This window comes from Piliocolobus tephrosceles, chromosome 1 (assembly GCF_002776525.5).
Source record: "Piliocolobus tephrosceles isolate RC106 chromosome 1, ASM277652v3, whole genome shotgun sequence".
In the NCBI taxonomy this organism is placed as follows: Eukaryota; Metazoa; Chordata; class Mammalia; order Primates; family Cercopithecidae; genus Piliocolobus; species Piliocolobus tephrosceles.
Genome location: NC_045434.1, coordinates 170,487,901 through 170,510,636, shown reverse-complemented (window position 1 = coordinate 170,510,636; position 22,736 = coordinate 170,487,901). Strand labels below are relative to the sequence as shown.

Below are 22,736 nucleotides of genomic sequence, written 5' to 3'. Positions count from 1 at the left end.
GGGAAAATTCTTTTTAAAAATACTAGTAAGTATGTGAAATCCTTTTGTGAGTTTTTACTCCTTAAGTGAATTAGCTTAAGCTACCTCTTGGGGCTAAAGAGGGGGTGGTACTGTACTCCACTTCTGATTTTATGTTGTTTGAGGCTCAGAAACACATCGTCATCAGAAGCATTTGTTGGTTTTACAGTGTAGTTATACTGCAGTATTGGCCTACTGTAGCTGGTCTTTTGATACCCCGCCTGGTATCTTAGTACTCTATAGCATATCATCATTGAGTTTAAGAGGCTAGGAAGTCAAAAGGAAGGAGTAGCATGGAACTAGACTTAATGAAATAAGAGTTTCAAAAATTACCTTTCGGATTTTGAATCCCAGACAATTACAGTCAATAGAATGTGTGTTTGGCTGTTTCTGTACCTTATTTTATATGTTCAAATCTCCTAGAACCTGTTCAGTTGTGTAAGTCAGAGCAGCGTCCATCTTCCCTCCCAGTTGGACCTGTGTTAGCTACCTTGGGACATCATCAGACTCCTACACCAAATAGTACAGGTATAGATACGCATAATTTCTTTATTTCTCATAACTCTTTATTAAAATTTGAGGTTTGTTTCTCACCTCTGATGAGGAGGGGGGAAAGTTGAAGAAATGTGTTGTATATTTTTGTTGGCGATATCTTAGTTTTAATATTACAGTTCCATACATGAAGTGGTTAGCTCTGTGTTTGAAAGAAAAGCTTCAGTAAGTAAGTATTATTTATTTATTTTTAAAATTTTTTAATTTTTATTTTTGAGACAGGGTCTCACTCTGTCACTCAGGCTGGAGTGCAGTGGTATGATCAGGGTTCACTGTAGTTTTGACCTCCCAGGCCTCAGTCTCCCAAGTAGCTGGGACCACAGGCACACACCACCACACTTGGCTGATTTTTTAGTTTTTGTAGAGAGGAGTCTTCCTATATTGCTCAGGCTGGTCTCAAACTCTTGGGCTCAAGCAGTCTTCTTGCGTCAGCCTCCCAGTGTGCTGGGATGATACAGGCATGAGGCACCATACCTGGAATAATAATAATTTAAATAAAATAAAATATTACAGAGTTTTGTTTTTTACCTTAACATTCATTTGGTGATCTATGTTGACTTTCTGAAAAATTTACTCCAGCTAGACTTGCATACTTTCTAGCTGACACAGAAGTGCACAGAATAAAAACGGGAAGTCCTCTTTACTCTCCCCCCAGTAATTTGCATACGTGTATGTGCATATACACTTATGTTGTGTATTTTTATTGTTTTTGTTTAAACCTAAGTTAGGTAATGTGTTTCTGTAACTTGCATTTTTCCTTTAACAAAGAACACTTAGGGCACTTTCCATGTTTGTAAAATTAGGTCTACAACATTCTTTTTACAGCTGCCTAGGCAGGTATTGCTTGTTTTTTCCACTGATGGACATTTAAATTTTTTCCAGTGTTCTTCCACTATAAACAATACTTCAGTGATATCCTTGTACAGCACCTTTGTCATATGTGTATTTTTTTTAGAAAACATTTTATCAATCTTTCACCTTTTTGCCAGTTTTATAGTCAGAAAAAAGGTACTTCATTTTAATTTGCATTTCTTTTGTTTGTTTGTTTTGTTTTTTTGTTTTTGAGATGGAGTCTCACTCTGTCGTCCAGGCTGGAGTCCAGTGGCACCATCTCGACTCACTGCACCCTCCACTCCCCGGGTTCAAGCGATTCTCCTGCCTCAGCCTCCTGAGTAGCTGAGAATAAAGGTGTGCGCCACCACGCCCCCACCAGTTTTTGTATTTTTAGTAGAGACGGCATTTCACCCTGTTGGCCAGGCTGGTCTCGAACTCCTGACCTCAGGTGATCTATCCACCTTGACCTCCCAAAATGCTGGGATTACAGGTGTGAGCCACCACGCCCAGCCTGCATTTTCTTAATGCGTTTAAGCTTATAGTCTTTATTTTTTCTCTATTTTACAGGGATACTATCAGTGTTAGATACTAGATTTATTCATGTTTTAAAATTAATTAAATGTATGTTGAATAACTTGTAAGACAAAACTCAAGGATGCATCTAGCACTTTTCACACTGTTAAACCTGGAAACCAAAACCAAAACCACTCTTGAAGAAGTGGGAGATCTGCCGCTTTTGTTCATCCTCAGATTTTTTTCCCGGGTAGGATTTTTCCTATGTAATAATGAATTTTAAAAATTGTGATTTTAAAATGTGTGATTTTAAAAATTTGAATTAGTAAAAGTACTGATGCTTTTACTTTGAATCTTTACTATTTAACAGCATGGGCAGGTGCCTTTGAATTTTGAAAGAAAAAAAAGTAGCTCCCTTACTTGAAGCTCTTGGGAAAAGGCTGATAAGCAATTTGAATAATGAAATTGAAATATTTTGGCTGACTTCTGTATTTCCTGAGCTATGTCACCTCTTCTTCATTTAAAAGATAGTACCTGTTTGTTGTCATTTGTATTTTTATGTCAGAATTTTGAAACAGCCAAAATTATAAAATTTTTCTGTTTGGAAATACATAAAACTAGCAACAGACTTTGAATAAGTGAGAAGCTCTTCTTATATACATTAATTTTAGTAAAAATTATTTCCAGAAGATAATCTTCTGAAAACTATTTCAGTTGAAGATATTTTAAAAATGTAACACTTTAGAGTAGATAGATTTAAACAAAATTTTAAAATTAAATTTCTGTGATTTATATCTTATTTGATTTTTCATCCTAACTTCATTTTCTCCACTTTTCTTTCCCTTCTTGCTAATACAAAAAAGAAATAAAGGAATAAGATAAAATGTTTGCTCTCCTAAGTAAATCTCAGATCTTTTGTTTGCAGTTCTCACTCAAACTTATTTTCTTCTTAGATAACATTTTCACTTGTGTGATCACCTGGAATATTTACATGCTACTTAATCATTTGCAATTCTTGGTCAATTTTTTTTTTTAATTCCAATAAGAAAAAGCTGCTTTTCTCTCTTATTTTTTCTGTTGGGTAATAAAAAGAATATAAAGTTATTTACTAATAAGGTGAGCTACCTTTGGAATTTCCAAAATAAGCATTACCTTTTAAAGGGTTAAACTTTTTATGTTATCTTTTTAAAATACCTTTGTGAATATGATGACTAAATGTGGCAAACCCATGTGCTCTTTTTCATAACTATTGAACCATAGATACAGGAATGGGCAAAAAATCTGTGACTCTGGATTCGTTTTTTTTTTTTTTTTTTTTTTGAGACAAGGTCTCACTCTGTTTACCCAGGCTGGACCTCAGTAGCACAAACACAACTCACTGCAGCCTCAACCTCCTCAGATCAAGTGATCCTGCCTCAACCTCTCGTGTAGCTGGGACCACAGGCACACCATGCCCAGCTAATTTATTTATTTGTTTTTTTAAGAGACGGGGCTCTCACTTTGTTGCCCAGGCTGGTCTTGAACTCCTGGCCTCAAGCAGTCCTCCCAAAGTGCTGGAATTATAGGCATGAGCCATTGTGCCTAGCCTGGATTCATTTTTATTGCTGTCTCCAATTTCTTCGAGAACCGTGGCCCTGGCTTTCAAATTGCCATCAGTGTCTTAATAAACTTGAATCTTCACCAGACATCTGTAGATTAGCATAAATTGCCTGACAGCCCTTAAATGCTCATTAAGTTAAATTGATCTTAATACTCCATTTGTCGATTGGTTTGATACTTTTTTGTTCTTGCTTTACTACTAGACAAGGTACCAGATGATCATCTCAGAGATTAGATGACAGTCTTCTTTCTCTGGGTCTCATTCATTTCCATTTCTTTAGTTAGACTGTTTAGGAATAGAAAAATGTTCTTCTCAATCTTTTCATTTTCTGCATTCTTGTCATAGTAGCCCTCTATTTTTATCTCCACCTCTGAGCCCCTGACTTAGGTGGAAAAAAGAGAGGAATTTGGATGGTGTGTGCATTTTCCATGTGATTGCCAGAAAATACTGCATGATAGGAATGTGATATCCTGCAATATTTTAATGTTTATGTGGTCTTAATACCCTTTCCATTTTGCATTCCCAGCGGCTCACTGCGGCATTTTTAGGTATCTGGATCTGCAGTGTAAAATAAGAGCCCTGGCATCCCACTGGTAGTCATATCTGTTGTGGTCCTTGCAACTCCACAACTCATATAATCAAAAGGGCCCCCTTCCTAGTATTAATGATAATCTTTATAGAATGGGGACATAGCTTTTGGTTTCATTTATTTAAAAGGCTGTGTCCTCATTTTATATCATGATTTGCCATTTTCTGTGTGGAGTTTAAATGTTGATTTTAACATTTATAAATAGTGTAGCAGCTTTTACAAACTTAACCAAACTCTTCCTTGATTTTAGAAAAGTCTGCTTTGACTCCATCTCCCTAGTTTCTTCTCTATCACCAACATTTTTCTCTAAAACCCTTTTAACTTCCTAGGCAGTGGCCATTCACCACCGAGTAGCAGTCTCACTTCTCCAAGCCATGTGAACTTGTCTCCAAATACAGTCCCAGAGTTCTCTTACTCCAGCAGTGAAGATGAATTTTATGATGCCGATGAATTCCATCAAAGTGGCTCATCCCCAAAGCGCTTAATAGAGTAAGTAGATGAACAGAATATGTATTTAAATGATTCTCCTTATTTTTAAAAATCTAATTTGATTTTGAGACTAGTGTTAATGACAGACTTGCCTCATCAGTTATTATTTGGGAAAATTAAAAGGGCAGCCTTTTTAATAGATATGTTGATATCTGTATATCAATATATTGATATATATTTTTTATTGATATATAAGATCAATTTTTTATTGATATATAATAGTTGTATGGACAACTTGTTTTTAGTTGGCTTGTTGAGCAAAGTCAATTCTGTGAGAGTTTTGATTTTAATCCTAAGTTACTCCAAATGGAATAAATACCATCACCTCTAGTGATATGCCAGTGTTATTAGTTGAATCTTGGCCATTTCTGCAGTACCAACATTAGGAGAGGCTCCAGTGAGAGTGAATAAGCTGTGAAGCATTATACGAATAAGAGATTACTATTACTTTTTTTTTTTTTTTTTAATTAGAGTGGAAATATTCAACACCTATCAGCCAGGCACTGTGCTAGGTTTATAACGAGATTACAGAGACCCAGGCCCTGCCCACAAGGAACTTTTGGGGGAATAGGCAGACATTTATAATCTAATGGAATACATGGTATGGTATCTTAGTCCCTTTCAGCTGCCATAACAAAAGACAGTAATCTGGGTAGCTTATAAACAACAGAAATTTATTTCCTACAGTGTTATGGAGCAAAAGGGACTTGCTGCCCAATGCACTAGAAGCCATGACTAAGTCCCAGGTTTTTGAGGAAAGAAAAGCTTTTTATTGCAAGTCTACTTACAGGGAAACATAAGTCCACCTCAAATCTGTCTCTCTGCGCTGGCTTTAAGGCACTAATTTTATTTAAAAATGTTTAGGGAGGCCGGGCGTGGTGGCTCACGCCTGTAATCCCAGCACTTTGGGAAGCCAAGGCAGGTGGATCACGAGGTCAGGAGTTCGAGACCAGCCTGACCAACATGGCGAAACCCTGTCTCTACTAAAAATACAAAAAAAAAAAAAAAGCTAGGCATGGTGGTGCATGCCTTTAAATCCCAGCTACTCAGGAGGCTGAGGCAGGAGAATTGCTTGAACCTGGGAGGCAGAGGTTGCAGTGAGCTGAGATCACACCACTGCACTCCAGCCTGCACGACAGAGCAAGACTCTGTCTCCAAACAACAACAAAAAGAAATTTAGGGAGCCGCATGTGGTGGCTTATGCCTCTAATCTCAGCGATCTGGGAGGATGAGGTGGGAGGATCAGTTGAGCCCAGGAGTTTGAGACCAGCTTGGGCAACATGGTAAAACCTTGTCTCTAAAAAAATACAAAAATTAGCCAAGTGTGGTGGCACATGCCTGTTGTCCCAGCTACTCGGGAGGCTGAGTTGGGAGAATCGCTTGAACCCAGGAGGTGTAGGTTGTAGTGAGCCGAGATTGGGCTGCTGCATTTCAGCCTGGGTGACAAGAGTGAGACTCCGTCATAAAAAAAAAAAAAAAAAAAAAAAAGTAGAATTACTGATATACTTTCATTTTACTTGTGTTTGTTGTAGGTATATTAATAGTTGGCTTAGTTTTTCTTGGGAATTATTTCTAATTCTGCTTTCTCAGGCTGGTACTGTTACTATAGCTAGGGTTTTTGCTTTTTAAGACAGTACAAATTTGGAAATAATTAAATGTGAATTTGCAAGCTAATTACCTTCAGCCAGTCCTCAGACCTTGAATGCTGGTTTCTTTAAATAAAAAATGTTGCATTAAGACTCTAGTTCTCTTAACCATACACATGAATTGAGAAATACAGCATTTGTATTATGACTGTATCATAACTGCTCAAAATGTTAGCACATATATGGAAAATGACTATTGCTTCATGAAGTTTTTTGACTTATGATCAGTTCAGCTGTTGAATGTGGGAAAAAGTGGAATATATGTGGTCTAGGTGAATATATATGGTTAAGACGTGGAAGGGAGGTTTAAGTCTACAACTAAAGAAGACCAGTATAGCAGAAAAGCTTAGTTTAGCATATTGGTTTCTTTTCTTCATTTTGAATGTTCAAATGTAAACTATTAAGAAACCATTATTAGCAGTTTGCCAATAGAAATTTAATTTTGGAAAAAATTTTTTTAATAATGGGATTAAAAGAAAATAAGCATTTGGAAGAAAATTCTAAAATGACAGGTTATTATTAATTTTTGAAGGGTTCTATCATTATTGTATTTAAAAGAGAATTAAAGACTTTTTATTTATGTATTTATTTTTTTGAGACAGAGTCTTGCTCTGTCACCCAGGCTGGAGTGCAGTGGCGCAATCTCAGCTCACTGCAAGCTCCGCCTCCCAGGTTCACGCCATTCTCCTGCCTCAGCCTCCCAAGTAGCTGGGACTACAGGTGCCCGCCACCACGCCTGGCTAATTTTTGTATTTTTAGTAGAGACGGGGTTTCACTGTGTAAGCCAGGATGGTCTCGATCTCCTGACCTCGTGATCTGCCCACCTTACCCTCCCAAAGTGCTGGGATTACACGCATGAGCCACCGCACCCAGCCTTTTTTTTCTTTTGAGACGGAGTTTTGCTCTTGTAACCCAGGCTGGAGTGCAGTGGTGTGATCTCGGCTCACTGCAACCTCCGCCTCCTGGGTTCAAGCAATTCTCCTGCCTCAGCCTCCTGAGTAGCTGGGATTACAGGTGCCCACCATGCCCATCTAATTTTTATACTTTCAGTAGAGACAGGGTTTTGCCATGTTGGCCAGGCTGGTCTCGAACTCCTGACCTCAGGCTGTCTGCCCGCCTCGGCCTCCCAAAGTGCTGGGATCACAGGCATGAGCCCCTGTGCCCAGCCTAAAGACAATACATTAGCTGTTGTTCTAAACAAAGTTCAATTGACTATCACTTGCTAGTAAATCACTCATCTATCCATCCTTTAAAAGCATATGACTATATTCAGTAAAAACTTGATAATATGTGGTTAGCTCTTGGTAACATCACTGATAGATACTCTCTGGCTCCGGTATAAGGGATTCTCCCAAAATTTCTATGAAATCAAAACATTTAAAACACTTGTTGTACCTGTAATAGGCAGGTCTACAAAGTCATGCACAGGCTCATGGGCTTCTTCTATTCCTGTTGTTAAGGTTCCTTCTATGCTTTCCCAGTACTCTGTCCCATAATAAACACACAGTTCATTAACATATCTTTGAACGGGTCCAGCGTTAAGTTTTTATGTCCAACTAACCCACTCTGTGTTCCTTTTCTTCCTCGATTTAGTTCTTCCTTGTTTGTATACCCTAATCTAGAAGCCCAAACCAGTATAGGCTGAAGATGTTTTATTTGGGCAGCACACTGTTCTGTTGACTTGTTTTTTGTTTTGTTTTAACAAGGCTTTAGATCCTTTCAGGTTGGGTATGCTGGCTCCCCAGTTCTGTATTATCTTATGTCTTGGTCCTGTCCACATATTCTCTGCCTGGCGTCTGTAGGTTTTTGAGCTTGTGACACCTGCTGGTCATCAGCTGCTACTGCTAATTTTCTAACTCTGAGGTCAAATTTCTTTTTGCTATTTTTTGTTTGTTTTTTTCTTTCTGAAGGAAGAGAACTTGAAAGCTTAAGTCCTTTCACTGTTCTTTTTCTAAAGACCTATACTAGTGATAGCTTCTGTGTAACTGTGTCACTGAGCAGTGTAGCTTACGCATTTATAAATTAAAGTACATGTTGGAAAGAACATGTACTTTGGAGCCAGAAGTGTTTGAAATGACTCCACTACTCACCAGCTGTATGACTTCAGGCCTGTCATTGAACCTCTGAGCATCTGTGTATTATGAGCGTCATTGTGTTTATTTTAGGGTCGTAATGTAGATATAGTCATACTGTGTATGGCACATACAAGGTATTCAATAAATTGATATTATAACATAGCTTTAAATTGTTTTTGCAGACTTTATGATTTTATGCATAAATTCTAGACAATTAGCTCAATGCAGATAAAACTTTCCTATATACATAGATGTTTTTAACTGTTTTCTTTATATCATTTGTTCTGAACAAGGTAAATTATGAAATGGCTAAAAATTTATCCCATTTTTTTTTCCATTTACAGTCTTATTGAGTATTTCACTTGGCCCAGACATGGTTTCTAACCATGGGTAAGGAGAAAAAACATAGCATAAATAGGACCCTTGGAATTGCATCTAAAATAAGATTCATATATTACAGCATTTGGGGTTTTTAGGTCAATTGATTTAAAAGATTGACTCTATTTTGAGATATATCACAGAGGCACAAAGCATTTTAAAGATAATCTTCATGCTTTTTTTTTTTTTTTTTTTTTTTTTTTTGAGACAGAGGGTCTTACTCTATCACTCAGGCTAGAGTGCATTGGCACAAACACAGCTCACTATAGCCTCAACCTCATGGGTTCAAGTGATCCTCCCCCATCAGACTCCCCAGTAGCTGGAACCACAGGCACACACCACCATGCCCAGCTAACTTTTTTTTTTTTTTTTTTTTGAGACAGAATCTCACTCTGTCGCCCAAGCTGGAGCTGAAGTGCAGAGGTGTGATCTCAGCTCATTACAACCTCCACCTCCCAGGTTCAAACGATTCACATTTCTCAGTCTCCCAAGTAGCTGGGACTACATATGCATGCCACCATGCTCGGCTAATTTTTTGTATTTTTAATAGAGATGGGGCTTCACCATGTTAATGAGGCTGGTCTTGAACTTCTCACCTTAAGTGATCTGCCCACCTTGGCTTTTCAAAGTGCTGGGATTACAAGCCTGAGCCACCACACCCAGCCTAATTTTTTATTTTTTGTAGAGATAGGGTCTCACCATGTTAATCAGACTAGACTCAAACTCCTGGGCTCAAGTGATCCTCCCACCTTGGCCTCCCAAAGTGTTGGAATTACAGGCGTGAGCCACCATGCTTGACCCCAGTTCTGTCATTTAATGATCATTTGATTTCTCTTACCTACGTCTTTTAGACATATTTTCCATTGCCTCTCAAAACTGGTGAGGCGGACATTAGTTATAGTACCTTGTGATCTATACTACTAAATTATCAAAGAAGTAATACTTAGTTACTCAAGGAATTTTGAAAAATAGGTAAGTAACCAGGACAAACTAGAATACATAATATATTCTAATTTTAGAATATCCTCATATTCTAGTGTTCTAATACAGGCAGAGCCCAGAGGATTTTTAGAGCAGTGAAACTATTCTGTATGATACAATGGTGGATGCATGTTGTCATATATTTATCAAAACCCACAGAACAGGCAACTCCAAGAGTGAACCCTAATATAAACTGTAGACTTTGAGTGATAATGATGTGTCAATGTAGGCTCATTGGTTGTAAGAAATACACCTCTCTGGTATGGGATGTTGATCGTGAGGGAGGTTTGCATGTGTAGGGACAGGAAGTATATGCTGCTGTCTGTACTTTCTGTTCAGTTTTGCCGTGAACCTAAAACTGCTCTAAAAATAAAGTTTATTAATTTAAAAAAAAAAACAAAAGAAGGCAACAAGGGCAAACTATGATTAGATTAGAATACATAATATGCTTTCACACCTGTAGAGTTGTGATATGACTGTTACATGTGTACTGTTTTATAAATATCTACAGTGTGAGAAATTTGACTTCAGTTTTTACATTTAATAAGTAAATTATGTGCCTTTTTGATTTTTCCTTTATTTATATACAAATACCAACTGGGTGTGGTGGCTCACACCTGTAAACCCAGTGACTTGGGTGGCTGAGGTGGGAGGATCACTTGAGGCCAGGAGTTCACGTCCATCCTGGGCAACATAGGGAGACCTTCTCTCTTAAGAAAAATATAAATATGCGCGTGCACACACACACACACAAACACACACACACACACACACACACTCTCTCTCTCTCTTACTTCCGTGGGTAAAATATGATCACAGGTATAATAATCTATTAATAATAGAACAGTCTTTCTTTAGACCTGTTAACTGGCTTATAAAAGCCAGTTAGCATAAATTTACTTGCATAAATAAGATGCTTTTTTATTTTATAATTTCAAGTATAATTTTTTAATGATTAGGAAGAATGTTAATACCAATGTGGGCCTTTATCAAAGGATCTCAAACATAAAGACAAGACATGTTTCTGAGACTTGCCATTTTTGAGTATCTGGAATTGTTGCCAAGAATTGTGACACATTTAGATTTATATCCAGTAACAAAATCAGAAAATGAACTGTAGTTTTAAACTTAAATGCAGAGGCAAAGATCTCGCTAATTTTTGATGACCTCTGGGTCTTGACTATCAGCATGGCTTTGTTGAGCATGTCCTGTGCATAGAGGATAAGACAAGAGACCTTGTCATCAAGAGAATTCGAAAGCGTATATATGCATGCATGTAACCAGTTAACTGTAAGAGTCTAGCTTACTATGATTCTAAATTGCTTTCTTTAGCTTAAATAAGGTGATTAATGTTTTTTTAGTTCTTCTGGATCTGCCTCTGTCCTGACACACAGCAGCTCGGGAAATAGTCTGAAACGCCCAGATACCACAGAATCACTTAATTCTTCCATGTCCAATGGAACAAGTGATGCTGGTGAGTGACCTTTGATAATTTAACTTTTTTTTTCTTTAAAAATATTTGTAGCCAGGTGCAGTGGCTCACGCCTGTAATCCCAGCACTTTGGGAGACAGAGGTGGGCGAATCACTTGAGGTCTGGAGTTCAAGACCAGCCTGACCAACATGGTGAAACCCTGTCTCTACTCAAAATATACAAAAAATTAGCTGAGCGTAGTGGCGCGTGCCTGTAATCCCAGCTACCAAGGAGGCTGAGGCAGGAGAATCGCTTGAACCTGGGAGACGGAGGTTTGCAGTGAGCCGAGATCATGCCATTGCACTCCAGTCTGGGCGACAGAGTGAGACTCCATCTCAAAAAAAAAAAAAACAATTGTAATTCTAGTATCAGCACAGATTGGCCCAATTTAGCACCATTCTAATAAGATGTGCTTTATTTTAGACCTTTTCGATTCACATGATGACAGAGATGATGATGCGGAGGCGGGGTCTGTGGAGGAGCACAAAAGTGTTATCATGCATCTTTTGTCACAGGTTAGGCTTGGAATGGATCTTACTAAGGTAAGACCAAATTTGCTGTTAAGTCTGTATGAGTATGTATGGATTCTCAGTGATTGTGTGGTGAGTGTGCCTGCAAATGTAGTAAAATGACATAATTTTTGTTTATACTTGTGTTTTCTTGTGATTTAATATACATGTGGATAAGTAAACAAAATTTTATAAATGGTGAAATAAGTCAAGCTAGGATAATTTCATAGAGAACAGTGTGTATGAGTTGTATGGATTAAGACTTGGTAGAGTTCTAATCTTAGGGTCAGAGGATCTGTGTTTTCGTCCTACCTCTACTATTAGCAAACCACGCAGGGGCTTCAGTGAGTTTCTTCTTCTGTTTCTTCCTCTGTGGACTTCAGGGTTCTCTATACAAATTGGACACATAGTAACCTGTTTCAGAGGGTTGTAAGGATTGGAAGAGGTTGTGAATGTAAAATTGTGACATATTTGTGACCTCCGTCTCCCAGGTTCAAGCGATTCTCCTGCCTCAGTCTCCTTGGTAGCTGGGATTACAGGCATGCAAAATGACACATATTGAGTCATGCACAATTACCATAGTCTGGATTTGAATTTGAATTTAAACTTGGAGCTCTCAATAGAATGCACGCTTGAATTAGGAGACTGGTATATGGTTGCCTTTGTATATTCCTGCCACTGTGCCAGAAATCCCCTCCTTTCACTTAATTCTCACCACAGTACCGCGGAGTAGCTGTTATTGTTAACTTCATTTCATCAGGAAACTAAAACTCAGAGGTTAAATAATGTGGCTGAGTCATGTTAAGTCATATTAAGTGGCAGACTGAGATTCTAATCTGCTCCAGGATTTTAAAACCTGTAATCTTTCCACTACCGCCTTTGTCTTGAAGGCTTGAACTTTAGTAGCTTTCATATTTATTATTGTTCTGCCGAGCTTTGGGGAGTTGATTAAATTTAGGGTTCTCACTTTTGTTAGGGCGAAATCAACTCCAGTGCTATAGTCTTTGTCAGTAGTGAACTCCTTTTTGTTTTGGATTTAGAGGGCCATTAAGAAAAAGACTAATTCATAATACCTTCAAATAAGTGTCTATAATAAAACCTTTTACACCTAATCTAAGAACAGAAACACAAGGACAACATTTATTTGTGGAGCCCAGCACACTTACCAGGAATGTTCTAGGCAGGAGAATATTTGCAGGAGTTTGTCCCCAGAATTGCTTCAGTAATCATTAGATTGCACAGCTGCTGCCTTGTTGTTGTTGTTGTTGTTGTTGTTGTTGTTGTTGTTGTTGTTAGGAAGGACGTTCTTTTCCAGAAGTGGCTCGTTAGGCTTCCTATTAAATCTCATTGGCCAGTATCAGGCATATGCTCGTGCCTAAACCTGCCACTGGCAAGGGGGAGGTTAAATGATTGGTTTAAATGAATCCACATTCACCCCTTGAGACATGGAGAGGGCCATGGCAGCCCATAGCTGAACCTGAACTGAATCAGAATTCTTGGGGGTGAAGCATGGATGTGGAGAGGCAACCGGATGTGTTTGCCACAATCAAGTTTGTAATTCTTGCCTCACATAATTTTCTCTGCCAAATAATCCATATTTGAGTCCATAGCTACTGAAAGTTTGCTATTTTATGACTATTATTATAATTATTTTTTACTGAATGTGTTTAAAATAAGTCATTTTCAAAATTTGTACTGGCACAAATGGCTGTGATTGCCAACAGATTCTGAAATCTTGGTTCCTTTTATGCATTCCAAAGTATTATTACAATAATGCCTTAAGTTTATGTCTTTTATAAGAATGTTTTCTCACTTCAGATACTTTCTGAAAAGAGTTTGTTTTCCAAATACTTTGTAGTTTTAAAAAATACGACACAGTCACATCCCATTTAGCCTCACTTAGTCTTTAAAACAATCCTAACATATAAGCAGCACATGTAATTGTCTTCCTTTTCAGGTACTTAGAGAAACTGAGTTAATTTTTCAGGGCCTCCTCACAGCTAAGAAGAGGCTAAACAAGCGCTTGAACCCAGGTTGAAGACAACTAAACCCAGCTCTCTTCATCACTGTTACAGCAGTTTGACTTAATAGCATGTATCAGTATAGCACTACAAACATTGAAGAAAATCTGTTAAATAAGAGTTCTCAGAAAAATCCTAAGTAGAAGAACAAAATATTTGTTTTCTTCAATTACATGTGAAATTAAACTTTTTAAAAATGTTTTTTGACTGTTCAGTTCCTTTGTCCATTTATCTCCTGGAGTAGTGATCTTCATCTTGAGTTGTAAGAGCTGTTTATACATTGAAGGTATTTACCCGTTTTCTTCTTCAGCATTTTTACTCGGTGGTTTATAATTTCTGTGTTATCTAAAGTGGTAAGAAATTGTACCAAGTCAGTATATAAGCTTACCTGCTAATCTAACCCTATTTGGATTATGAATTTACGTGTTCTGTGGAAGAAAAATGTTTACCTAAAATTTAAATGCTGAGAGTCTGATAATAGAGATTCTAAGTGTTAGAGTCTTAGTGTCCCTTTCCAAGCTTGTGTTCATCAGCCCACTTTATATTTTCATTATATATCCAGCCACACTGGTTCACTGATTAATCCCTGTCACACCCCTTTTCCTAGCCTTTCCTTGTCTTTTTTTTTTTTTTTCTCTCTCTCGTCTCCATGTCTTGTTCTTTTATCACAGCCTTCCTCTTCTCTAGGCTTTATTTCTTCACTGTAATAATTTGTTCATCATTGGGCTATTGTGAGATAATGTGTATGTAATATACAAATAATAAAATAATGTATATGTGATGTCCAGCAGATAGGAGGCATCAAAGGATTCCTCTGAGTGAGTTTGTTGAGTAATTCGTTGCTGTTACCATACTTAGGGAGAAAAAGGAAGTTGCACAGAGGAAGTGACATTTGAACATTCAAAACCCCTTCTCTGTTTTTGATCTGCTGGGCAGTTTAATGGTCATTTCTGAATCTGACAGGTTGAGAATAAGTTTTTGGAGCATGCCTGGGCAATATGTGGTGGATGTTACCATGATTTGAATGAGGTGGTGTTTTGTTTTGTTTTCTTTCTTTTTTTTTTTAATCTGTTTATCTGAAGAGAAATTTGATCTTCAAGGGTCAAATGTGTATGTTTTTCAGGTAGTTCTTCCAACGTTTATTCTTGAAAGAAGATCTCTTTTAGAAATGTATGCAGACTTTTTTGCACATCCGGACCTGTTTGTGAGGTATTTGACTGTATATGGTAGTTTCCAACTTTTCCAGATGTTACTCAGCAGCTTTCTGCCCTTTTTTTTTTTTTTTTTTTGCAGGATAGATGGATTCCTTGTCACCTTTCAAACATTTCTGGGTATTCTGTGGTATTAAATAATGTGTTTACACTGGATGCCTATCTGTTTGCTTAAGTTATATGGTGGTGATGTTGTTAGGCAACCAAGTTTAACACTTTAAAAATTCTCAAGAGCCCATTAATAGGTAGCCAATATTTTACAAGGCCAATGGTATAAGTGTATTTAATCCAGGCACTGGCAATCACTGTCAAATTATTTGTACTATATCCTAATGAAGTTTAATTTTCTGACTTCAGCAAACCTTCCTAAAGCACCCGTTGTTTGGTATGCACTTTCTTACGAGTTGGAGAAAGGAAAAGTCAGTGCCTGCCCTCGAGCTTACAATATAGTTTCCAAATTATAGATGATTTATAAATTTTAAATATAAAGTTTGCAATATATATGCATATATGTATGAGATAGAAATAATGTAAAGGTGAAATTGATTTACAAGGAGGTGAGTTCACATTGCCTTTCTCTGGTAGCAGGAAATTTTTTTGTAATGGGGAATGTTGTTAGTTCATCTTCTCTGCATTCCTTAGTCTCGGACTGTGGTTTACTGAAGCCAGATATATATCACTGAAGTGTCTTGCTGAGTGGATACGTTGGCTGACATTGATAAATATAAATTTTTTTTTCTTGATGAACATTTAAAAGAATAACCAATTCCCAAAAGGCAGAAATTTAAATAAATATGGCACTGTTTAACAGATAATTTAAGAAGTCAAATTTAAGCATTTATTAGTAACATGTGTAAGTAAAAATGGAACATACCAGTTGTTCATTGGGTATAGATTTGAGATTTAAGGGTAGTTTTTATGTGTGAGAATTTAAATTTTGAGGCCCCCAGAACTATTTACAGGCCAAGTACAGTGGTGCATGCCTGTAATCCCAGCACTTTGAGAGGCCAAAGTAGAAGGATTGCTTGAAGCTAGGAGTTTGAGACCAGCCTTGGCAACATAGCACAACCCTGTCCCTACAAAAAAAAAATTTTTTTAATAATAATAAGCCAGGCATGGTAGTGTGCACCTGTAGTTCCAGCTACTTGGGAGGCTAAGACAGGAGGGTCATGCAGTCCCAGGAATTTGAGGCTGCAGTGAGCTATAATCACACCATTGCAGCTTGGGTGACAGAGCAAGACATTATCTTAAAAAAAAAAATAAAAGTACAGTTCAAAAGCCAATAGATTAAATGGAATCGTATAAATACTCCATTAATTCTAAGAAAGGAGAAAAGGAGAAATAATAGAATAAGGAACAAAGGGGACATGTAGAAAACCTATCAAGATGGTAGAGTTAATCCCAACTGTATCAACAGTTACACTAAATGTAAATAGAATACACTTTCCATTTAATGTCAGACTGGATTTAAAAAGCAGGATTTATCTATATGCTATTTTCAGGAGAGAAACTTTAAAGACACTGGTTAAAAGTAAAAGGATGGACAGTGATATCTATGCAAAACACTAAGCATAGCAAAACTGGTGTAGCTGTGTAAGTATCAAAGGAGACTTTTAAGACAAGAAATATTATTAGAGACAAATAGGAATATTTTGTAATGATAAAAGCATCTATTTATCAAGAATAAATAATACTACTAAATATACATGTACCTAATAACACAGCTTCAAAATACATGCAGCAACAAAAATTGACTAAAAAGAGAAATAGCCAAGTCCACAAATTCATCCCTCAGGGTCTGATGAAGCAAGTAGCCTCTGCCCTCACCACCTCCCTGCCCCTCCCAAAAAATCAGGAAGGCTATAGAAGATTTAAACAGCATTATCAAATCAACTTGATCCAATTGGCCTTTCCAAACACTACCTAACAATTGTATAACACATAGTCTTTTCCAGGTGCATGTGAAATGTTCATCAAGATAGAACATATACAGGGAAGTCTTAATAAATTTAAAATAATTGGAATCATACAAGGTGTATATTCTACACCCATGAATTAAATTAGTAATTGATAACATAGAGAAAATCTCCAATTATTTGACAATTAAGCAATGCACTTACATGGACTTAATCTATGATACTAGAAACCAGAAGCAGTGTTTGCCTCAGGGTAAGATGTGGCGATTGTTTGGAAAGGGAGATATGGAAACTTTCTGGATTAATGGAAATATTCTGTTTTTTTATTAAGTGATGATTAATTAAAACATACATACATTTGTCAACTCCTCAAGCAAAACACTAAGACCAAGGCACATAGACCAATGGAACAAAATAGAGAACCCGGAAATAAAGCCAAATACAGCCAATTGATCTTTGACAAAGCAAACAAAAACATACAGTGGGAAAAGGACACCCTTTCTCAACAAATGGTGCTTGGATAACTGGCAAGCCCCATGTGGAAGAATGAAATTGGATCCACATCACTCACCTACCTTATACAAAAATCAACTCAACATATATCAGAGACTTAAATCTAAGACCTAAAACCATAAAAATTCTAGAAGATAACATGGGAAAAACTCCTCTGGACATTGGCCTAGGCAAAGACTTCATGACCGATAATCCAAAAGTGAATGCAACAGAGATAAATAGATGGAACTTAGTCAAATTAAAAAGTTTCTGCACAGCAAAAGAAATAACGGAGTAAACAGACAACTCAGAGAGTAGGAGAAAATATTTGCAAACTGTGAATCTGGCAAAGGACTAATACCCAGAATCTACAAGGAACTCAAATGGATCAACAAGAAAAAGAAAAAAAACAATCCCATCAAAAAGTGGGCTAAGGACATGAATAGATAATTATCAAAAGAAGATAATGATAATAAAACAAATGGTTGACTGGGCGTGGTGGCTCACACCTGTAACCCCAGCACTTTGGGAGGCTGAGGTGGGCGGATCACGAGGTCAGGACATCGAGACCAGCCTGGCTAACACAGTGAAACCCCGTCTCTACTAAAAATACAAAAAAATTAGCTGGGCGTGGTGGTGGGTGCCTGTAGTCCCAGCTACTGGGGAGGCTGAGGCAGAAGAATGGCATGAACCTGGGAGGCAGAGCTTGCAATGAGCTGAGATTGCACCACTGCACTCCAGCCTGGGCGACAGAGCAAGACTCCATCTCAAAAAAAAACATGGCCAACAAACATGAAAAAATGCTCAACATCACTAATTATCAGGGAAATGCAAATCAAAACCACAATGCTATTAATACCACCTTACTCCTGCAAAAATGGCCATATTCAAAAAAATCAAAAAATAATAGATGTGATGCGGATATGGTGAAAAGGGAACACTTTTACACTGCTGGTGGGAATGTAAGCTAGTACAACCATTATGGAACACAGAATGGAGATGCCTTAAGGAACTGAAAGTAGATCCACCATTTGATTAATCAATCCCACTCCTGGATATCTACTCAGAGGAAAAGAAGTCATTATATGAAAAAGACAGCACAATTTGCAATTGCAAAAATATGGGACTAGCCCAAAGGCCCATCAGTCAACAAGCAAATAAAGAAAATATGGCATATATATACGTGGAATGCTACTCAGCCATAAAAAGGAACGAAATAGTGACATTCACAGCAACCTAGATAGAATTGGAAACCATTATTCTAAGTGAAGAAACTCAGGAATGAAAAACCAAGCTGGTGGCGAGCACCTGTAATCCCAGCTACTCGGGAAGCTGAGGCAGAGAATTGCTTGAACCTGGGAGGTAGAGGTTGCAGTGAGCCGAGATCACACCACTGCACTCCAGCCTGGGCCACAGAGTGAGACTCCGTCTCAAAAAAAAAAAAAAAAAAAAAAAGAATGATACAGTGGACTTTGGGGTTTCAAGGGGAAGGGTGGAAGGGGTGTGAAGGATAAAAGACTACACATTGGATATAGTGTATACTGCTCGGGTGATGGATGCACCAAAATCTCAGAAATCACCACTAAAGAAGTTATCCATGTAACTAAACACACCACCTGTTCTCCAAAAACCTGTTGAAATTAAAAAAAAAAAAAAGTTAAAAAAACCGCTAAGACCAATGCATTTAATTATATATATATTATACCTCAATTTTAAAACAAAACTTGAAGCTAACTCCTGGTCCTAGGTCCTCAGTTCTCTCAGTCTGTCTTAGGTGGACCATGCTGGGGGTTGTTACATCATCTTGTCTTCTACCAAAAAGCAGGATGTTAAATTTTGTCTTTCTCCATTGCAGCATTAGTGACCAGAAGGATCCCAAGGATCGAATGGTTCAGGTTGTGAAATGGTACCTCTCAGCCTTTCATGCAGGAAGGAAAGGATCAGTTGCCAAAAAGCCATACAATCCCATTTTGGGCGAGATTTTTCAGTGTCATTGGACATTACCAAATGATACTGAAGAGAACACTGTGAGTTCTGCATTGACATTTTTAAATTATCTTAATTGTATACTGATTCAAGATTTTATTTAGGGGCAGATGATAATGTTGAAAGCAATGATCAAAAGATGGTCACCACCCATAGAAGAAATTGTTGTTAGAGCAGCATAGTTTGAATGTAGTGAGAAGGAGGGAAAAGAGTAGGATGAGATGAGGATGGGGATGTAGAAATCAGATCTTGCAAGGTCTTGTAGGCCATAACATAATTTTATGGCTTTTCAGGATCTCATTTTTGTTTTGAGAAGATCATTAGAATGATTTTGTGAAAAGTAAGTTGAGAAGGGACAAATATAGAAGCATGAAGACCATTGTGGAGGCTTTGACATTATTCCAAGAGAGACATGGTGATTCAGGCTTTATTTTGGAGGATTGCGGGGGGAGGTAAGGGAAAGGAGACATCAGAGATGAATCCTTGTGTGTGGACTTAAGCAGTGGCAGTGTTATTTACTGATAAGGAAAAGATTGGATTTGGGGAGGGAAAAATCAAAATCTAATATAAAATATAAAGTTTTAGAGGTCTGTGAAGCTGTCAAGAAGAGAGTTGGAATTTAAGAGTGTGGAGTTTAGGGAGAGGTCTGAGATGGAGATGGGGCTTTCAAAGATTATAGTGTAGTTAGATGACATTTTAAAGCTCTAGGATTGGATAAAATTATTTAGGAAGACAGCATAGCTACAGAAGTAGGTAACCCAGAACTGAGGCTCCAACAGATTTAGTGGTTGAAGAAAATGACCAGCAAGGAAGACTCAAATGCATGTAAAAAGGCTTTTAGAAGTGAAAAAAAAAAAACAAAACCATAGCCCACAGCACCTGACACACAATAATCTGTCGGTAAACATGGTTCTCCCTATGTTTCCCTTTCCAAGTGACACATTATATATAGTCCATACTGAAGACAGACAAGCATGGGTCTGTTCTTACTCGTTTGGCAGACATTGATAAGTGCCTACTCTTGTCAGCCCTGAGCAAGGCACATGATCCTTGCCTTTAAGAATGTCTTAGTCTAGTCAGGGAGACTGACACAAAGCAATTAAAATATTGAATTAAGTTCTGCAATAGAAATATATATATATATAGGGTGCTTGGTGTGTGTAGAGCGAGCAGAGACCCCAATTATCAGATTCTCTGAAATGTCATTTGTGTTTTCTCATCAAAAGAAAATTATGTTATATTTGCTTGCAGGAACTAGTTTCAGAAGGACCAGTTCCTTGGGTTTCCAAAAACAGTGTAACATTCGTGGCTGAGCAGGTTTCCCATCATCCACCCAGTAAGTCACAGAGCTCCTCTGCAACCTCTGCTCTCCAACTGTTCTGTCTAAAGAGGGTCATTAAAAGCTCCATAGCTGAGGTTACTGTTAGTTGTGTGACTAGCTGTGTGTTTCCTGTTCCCTGAAGTGGAAACTCAAGTTGATCGGTTCCTCATATCTTTTCCTTTTGTAAGCTCCAGACTCTGAGCTTCACAAATTAGGTATGTATAAAAAGAAGGAATTTAGGAAACCAATTTTTAATGCTTCCAGAGTCATCTTATATATAGTAATTTGTGCTGTAGAGACTTCAGCAACTGTGAGACAGTTTATGTGAGACAGTTTATATAAGTGATACGTAGTTTCTACACAGTATATTCCTGGCATACTGCAGATACCAAAACCGAGGATGCTCAAGTGTCTTACATAAAATGGTGTCTTTTATATTCATATAACCTATGCACACCCTCCTGTATACTTGAGTCATCTCTAGATTACTTGTAATGCCTAATACAATGTAAATGCTACGTAAATAGTTGTTTCACTGTTTCTTTTATTTGTATTATTTTTATTTTGTATTTTACTATTTTTTCTAGACAGGGTCTTGCTCTGTCCCCCAGGGTGGAGTGCTGCAGCCTCCTGGGCTCAAATGATCCTCCCACCTCAGTCTCCCAATTAGCTGGGACTATGGACGTGGGCCACCACACCCAACTAATTTTTTTTATTTTTATTTTTTAGAGTCAGTGTATCACTATGTTGCCCAGGCTGGTCTCAAATTCCTGGCCTCAGGTGATCCTCCCGTCTTGGCCTCCCAAAGTACTGGGATTGCAGGCATTAGCTACTGAGCGCAGCCTCTGTATATTTTAGACTCACAGTTGGCTAAATCTGTGGGTACAAAACTCATGGATTTGGAGGGTCAACTGTACATACCCTCAACATCTTGTTTGTTTAGTGCAGTATTAAAACTGGAAACACTGGATGGACCTAGGTTGGGGCTGGAGCCTGGGCATATTTGCAGACCAGAACAGATAGCCCTTTTGGTTTTAGGCTTCCTGGGTTGGCCACAGCATCATTTCAGGGATGACCCTGTCCACATGTTTCTGAATGAATGCTTGCATTGGGGAAAAGGGTATAAAAAGCAGGTAGGTACCTCCTGGCCTAATTGGAGGCTGTTTGAAGGGTAAAGGATTTCCCCATGAAGCCAGTTATTTCCCCAGGTTATGTAATTTTGGAGAGGTGGCTGTAGGTATATAATGTACTAACTGAAAATTTCTATTCAGTTTCAGCCTTTTATGCTGAGTGTTTTAACAAGAAGATACAATTCAATGCTCATATCTGGACCAAATCAAAATTCCTTGGGATGTCAATTGGGGTGCACAACATAGGGCAGGGTAAGTGTGTTGGCACTGGGTGGACTACAGTATTATAGGAGAACTTTATGTCATTCTAATGTGTGATGGACAGTTGTCTAGTAAAAGAAAATGGCTAGACTAGATGTCATTGTTAGCAACTAAGCATTGGTATTGGGGGTGAGAGCAAGGGTGGGGAGCTAGATAGGTTATCCCTAAATTGAATGGAGTATCCATCAACTTGACAAGAAAGCCTTGTGGCCACTCACTTGGCACTACTCACTTAGCACTTGGCACTTGGCACTACTCATCAGAGATTCTGTCCCTTCTCTCCACAGGCTGTGTCTCATGTCTAGACTATGATGAACATTACATTCTCACATTCCCCAATGGCTATGGAAGGCAAGTGTGCTCATTTCCTGTCATCAGCAGTAAACTCTGCTGTTCCTTGAGACACGCCCCTTGCCCCTCTTCCTCTTAACTGTCAACCTTACCGAAAAATTTTGATTTTGCAGGTCTATCCTCACAGTGCCCTGGGTGGAATTAGGAGGAGAATGCAATATTAATTGTTCCAAAACAGGCTATAGTGCAAATATCATCTTCCACACTAAACCCTTCTATGGGGGCAAGAAGCACAGAATTACTGCTGAGATTTTGTAGGTATTTTTTCTGCCTTAGAGCTCTTATGCTTTTCTCAAATAATTGCCTTTTGTCTTGAACTATAGCTTCTGGATTAGTAGTGTGAAAGAATGGTTCTGTCTTTGTAAGCCTGTTTCACATTTTATGTGTCATG

The 22,736-nt window shown here is 38.0% G+C and overlaps 1 protein-coding gene across 10 annotated transcripts in view; it reads left to right on the top strand.

The window, feature by feature from the left end:
- Positions 1–22,736, top strand: part of OSBPL9 (oxysterol binding protein like 9) — a 167,941-nt gene that overhangs the window by 140,758 nt on the left and 4,447 nt on the right. For all 10 annotated transcript variants that reach the window (XM_023188787.2, XM_023188779.2, XM_023188822.2 and 7 more), the window contains 10 exons: positions 442–546; positions 4,436–4,595; positions 11,037–11,149; positions 11,571–11,689; positions 14,801–14,886; positions 19,152–19,323; positions 20,534–20,618; positions 21,875–21,985; positions 22,282–22,345; positions 22,459–22,599. In XM_023188787.2, the coding sequence (XP_023044555.2) occupies positions 442–546; positions 4,436–4,595; positions 11,037–11,149; positions 11,571–11,689; positions 14,801–14,886; positions 19,152–19,323; positions 20,534–20,618; positions 21,875–21,985; positions 22,282–22,345; positions 22,459–22,599 (1,156 nt within the window). The remainder of the gene's footprint in view (positions 1–441; positions 547–4,435; positions 4,596–11,036; positions 11,150–11,570; positions 11,690–14,800; positions 14,887–19,151; positions 19,324–20,533; positions 20,619–21,874; positions 21,986–22,281; positions 22,346–22,458; positions 22,600–22,736) is intronic.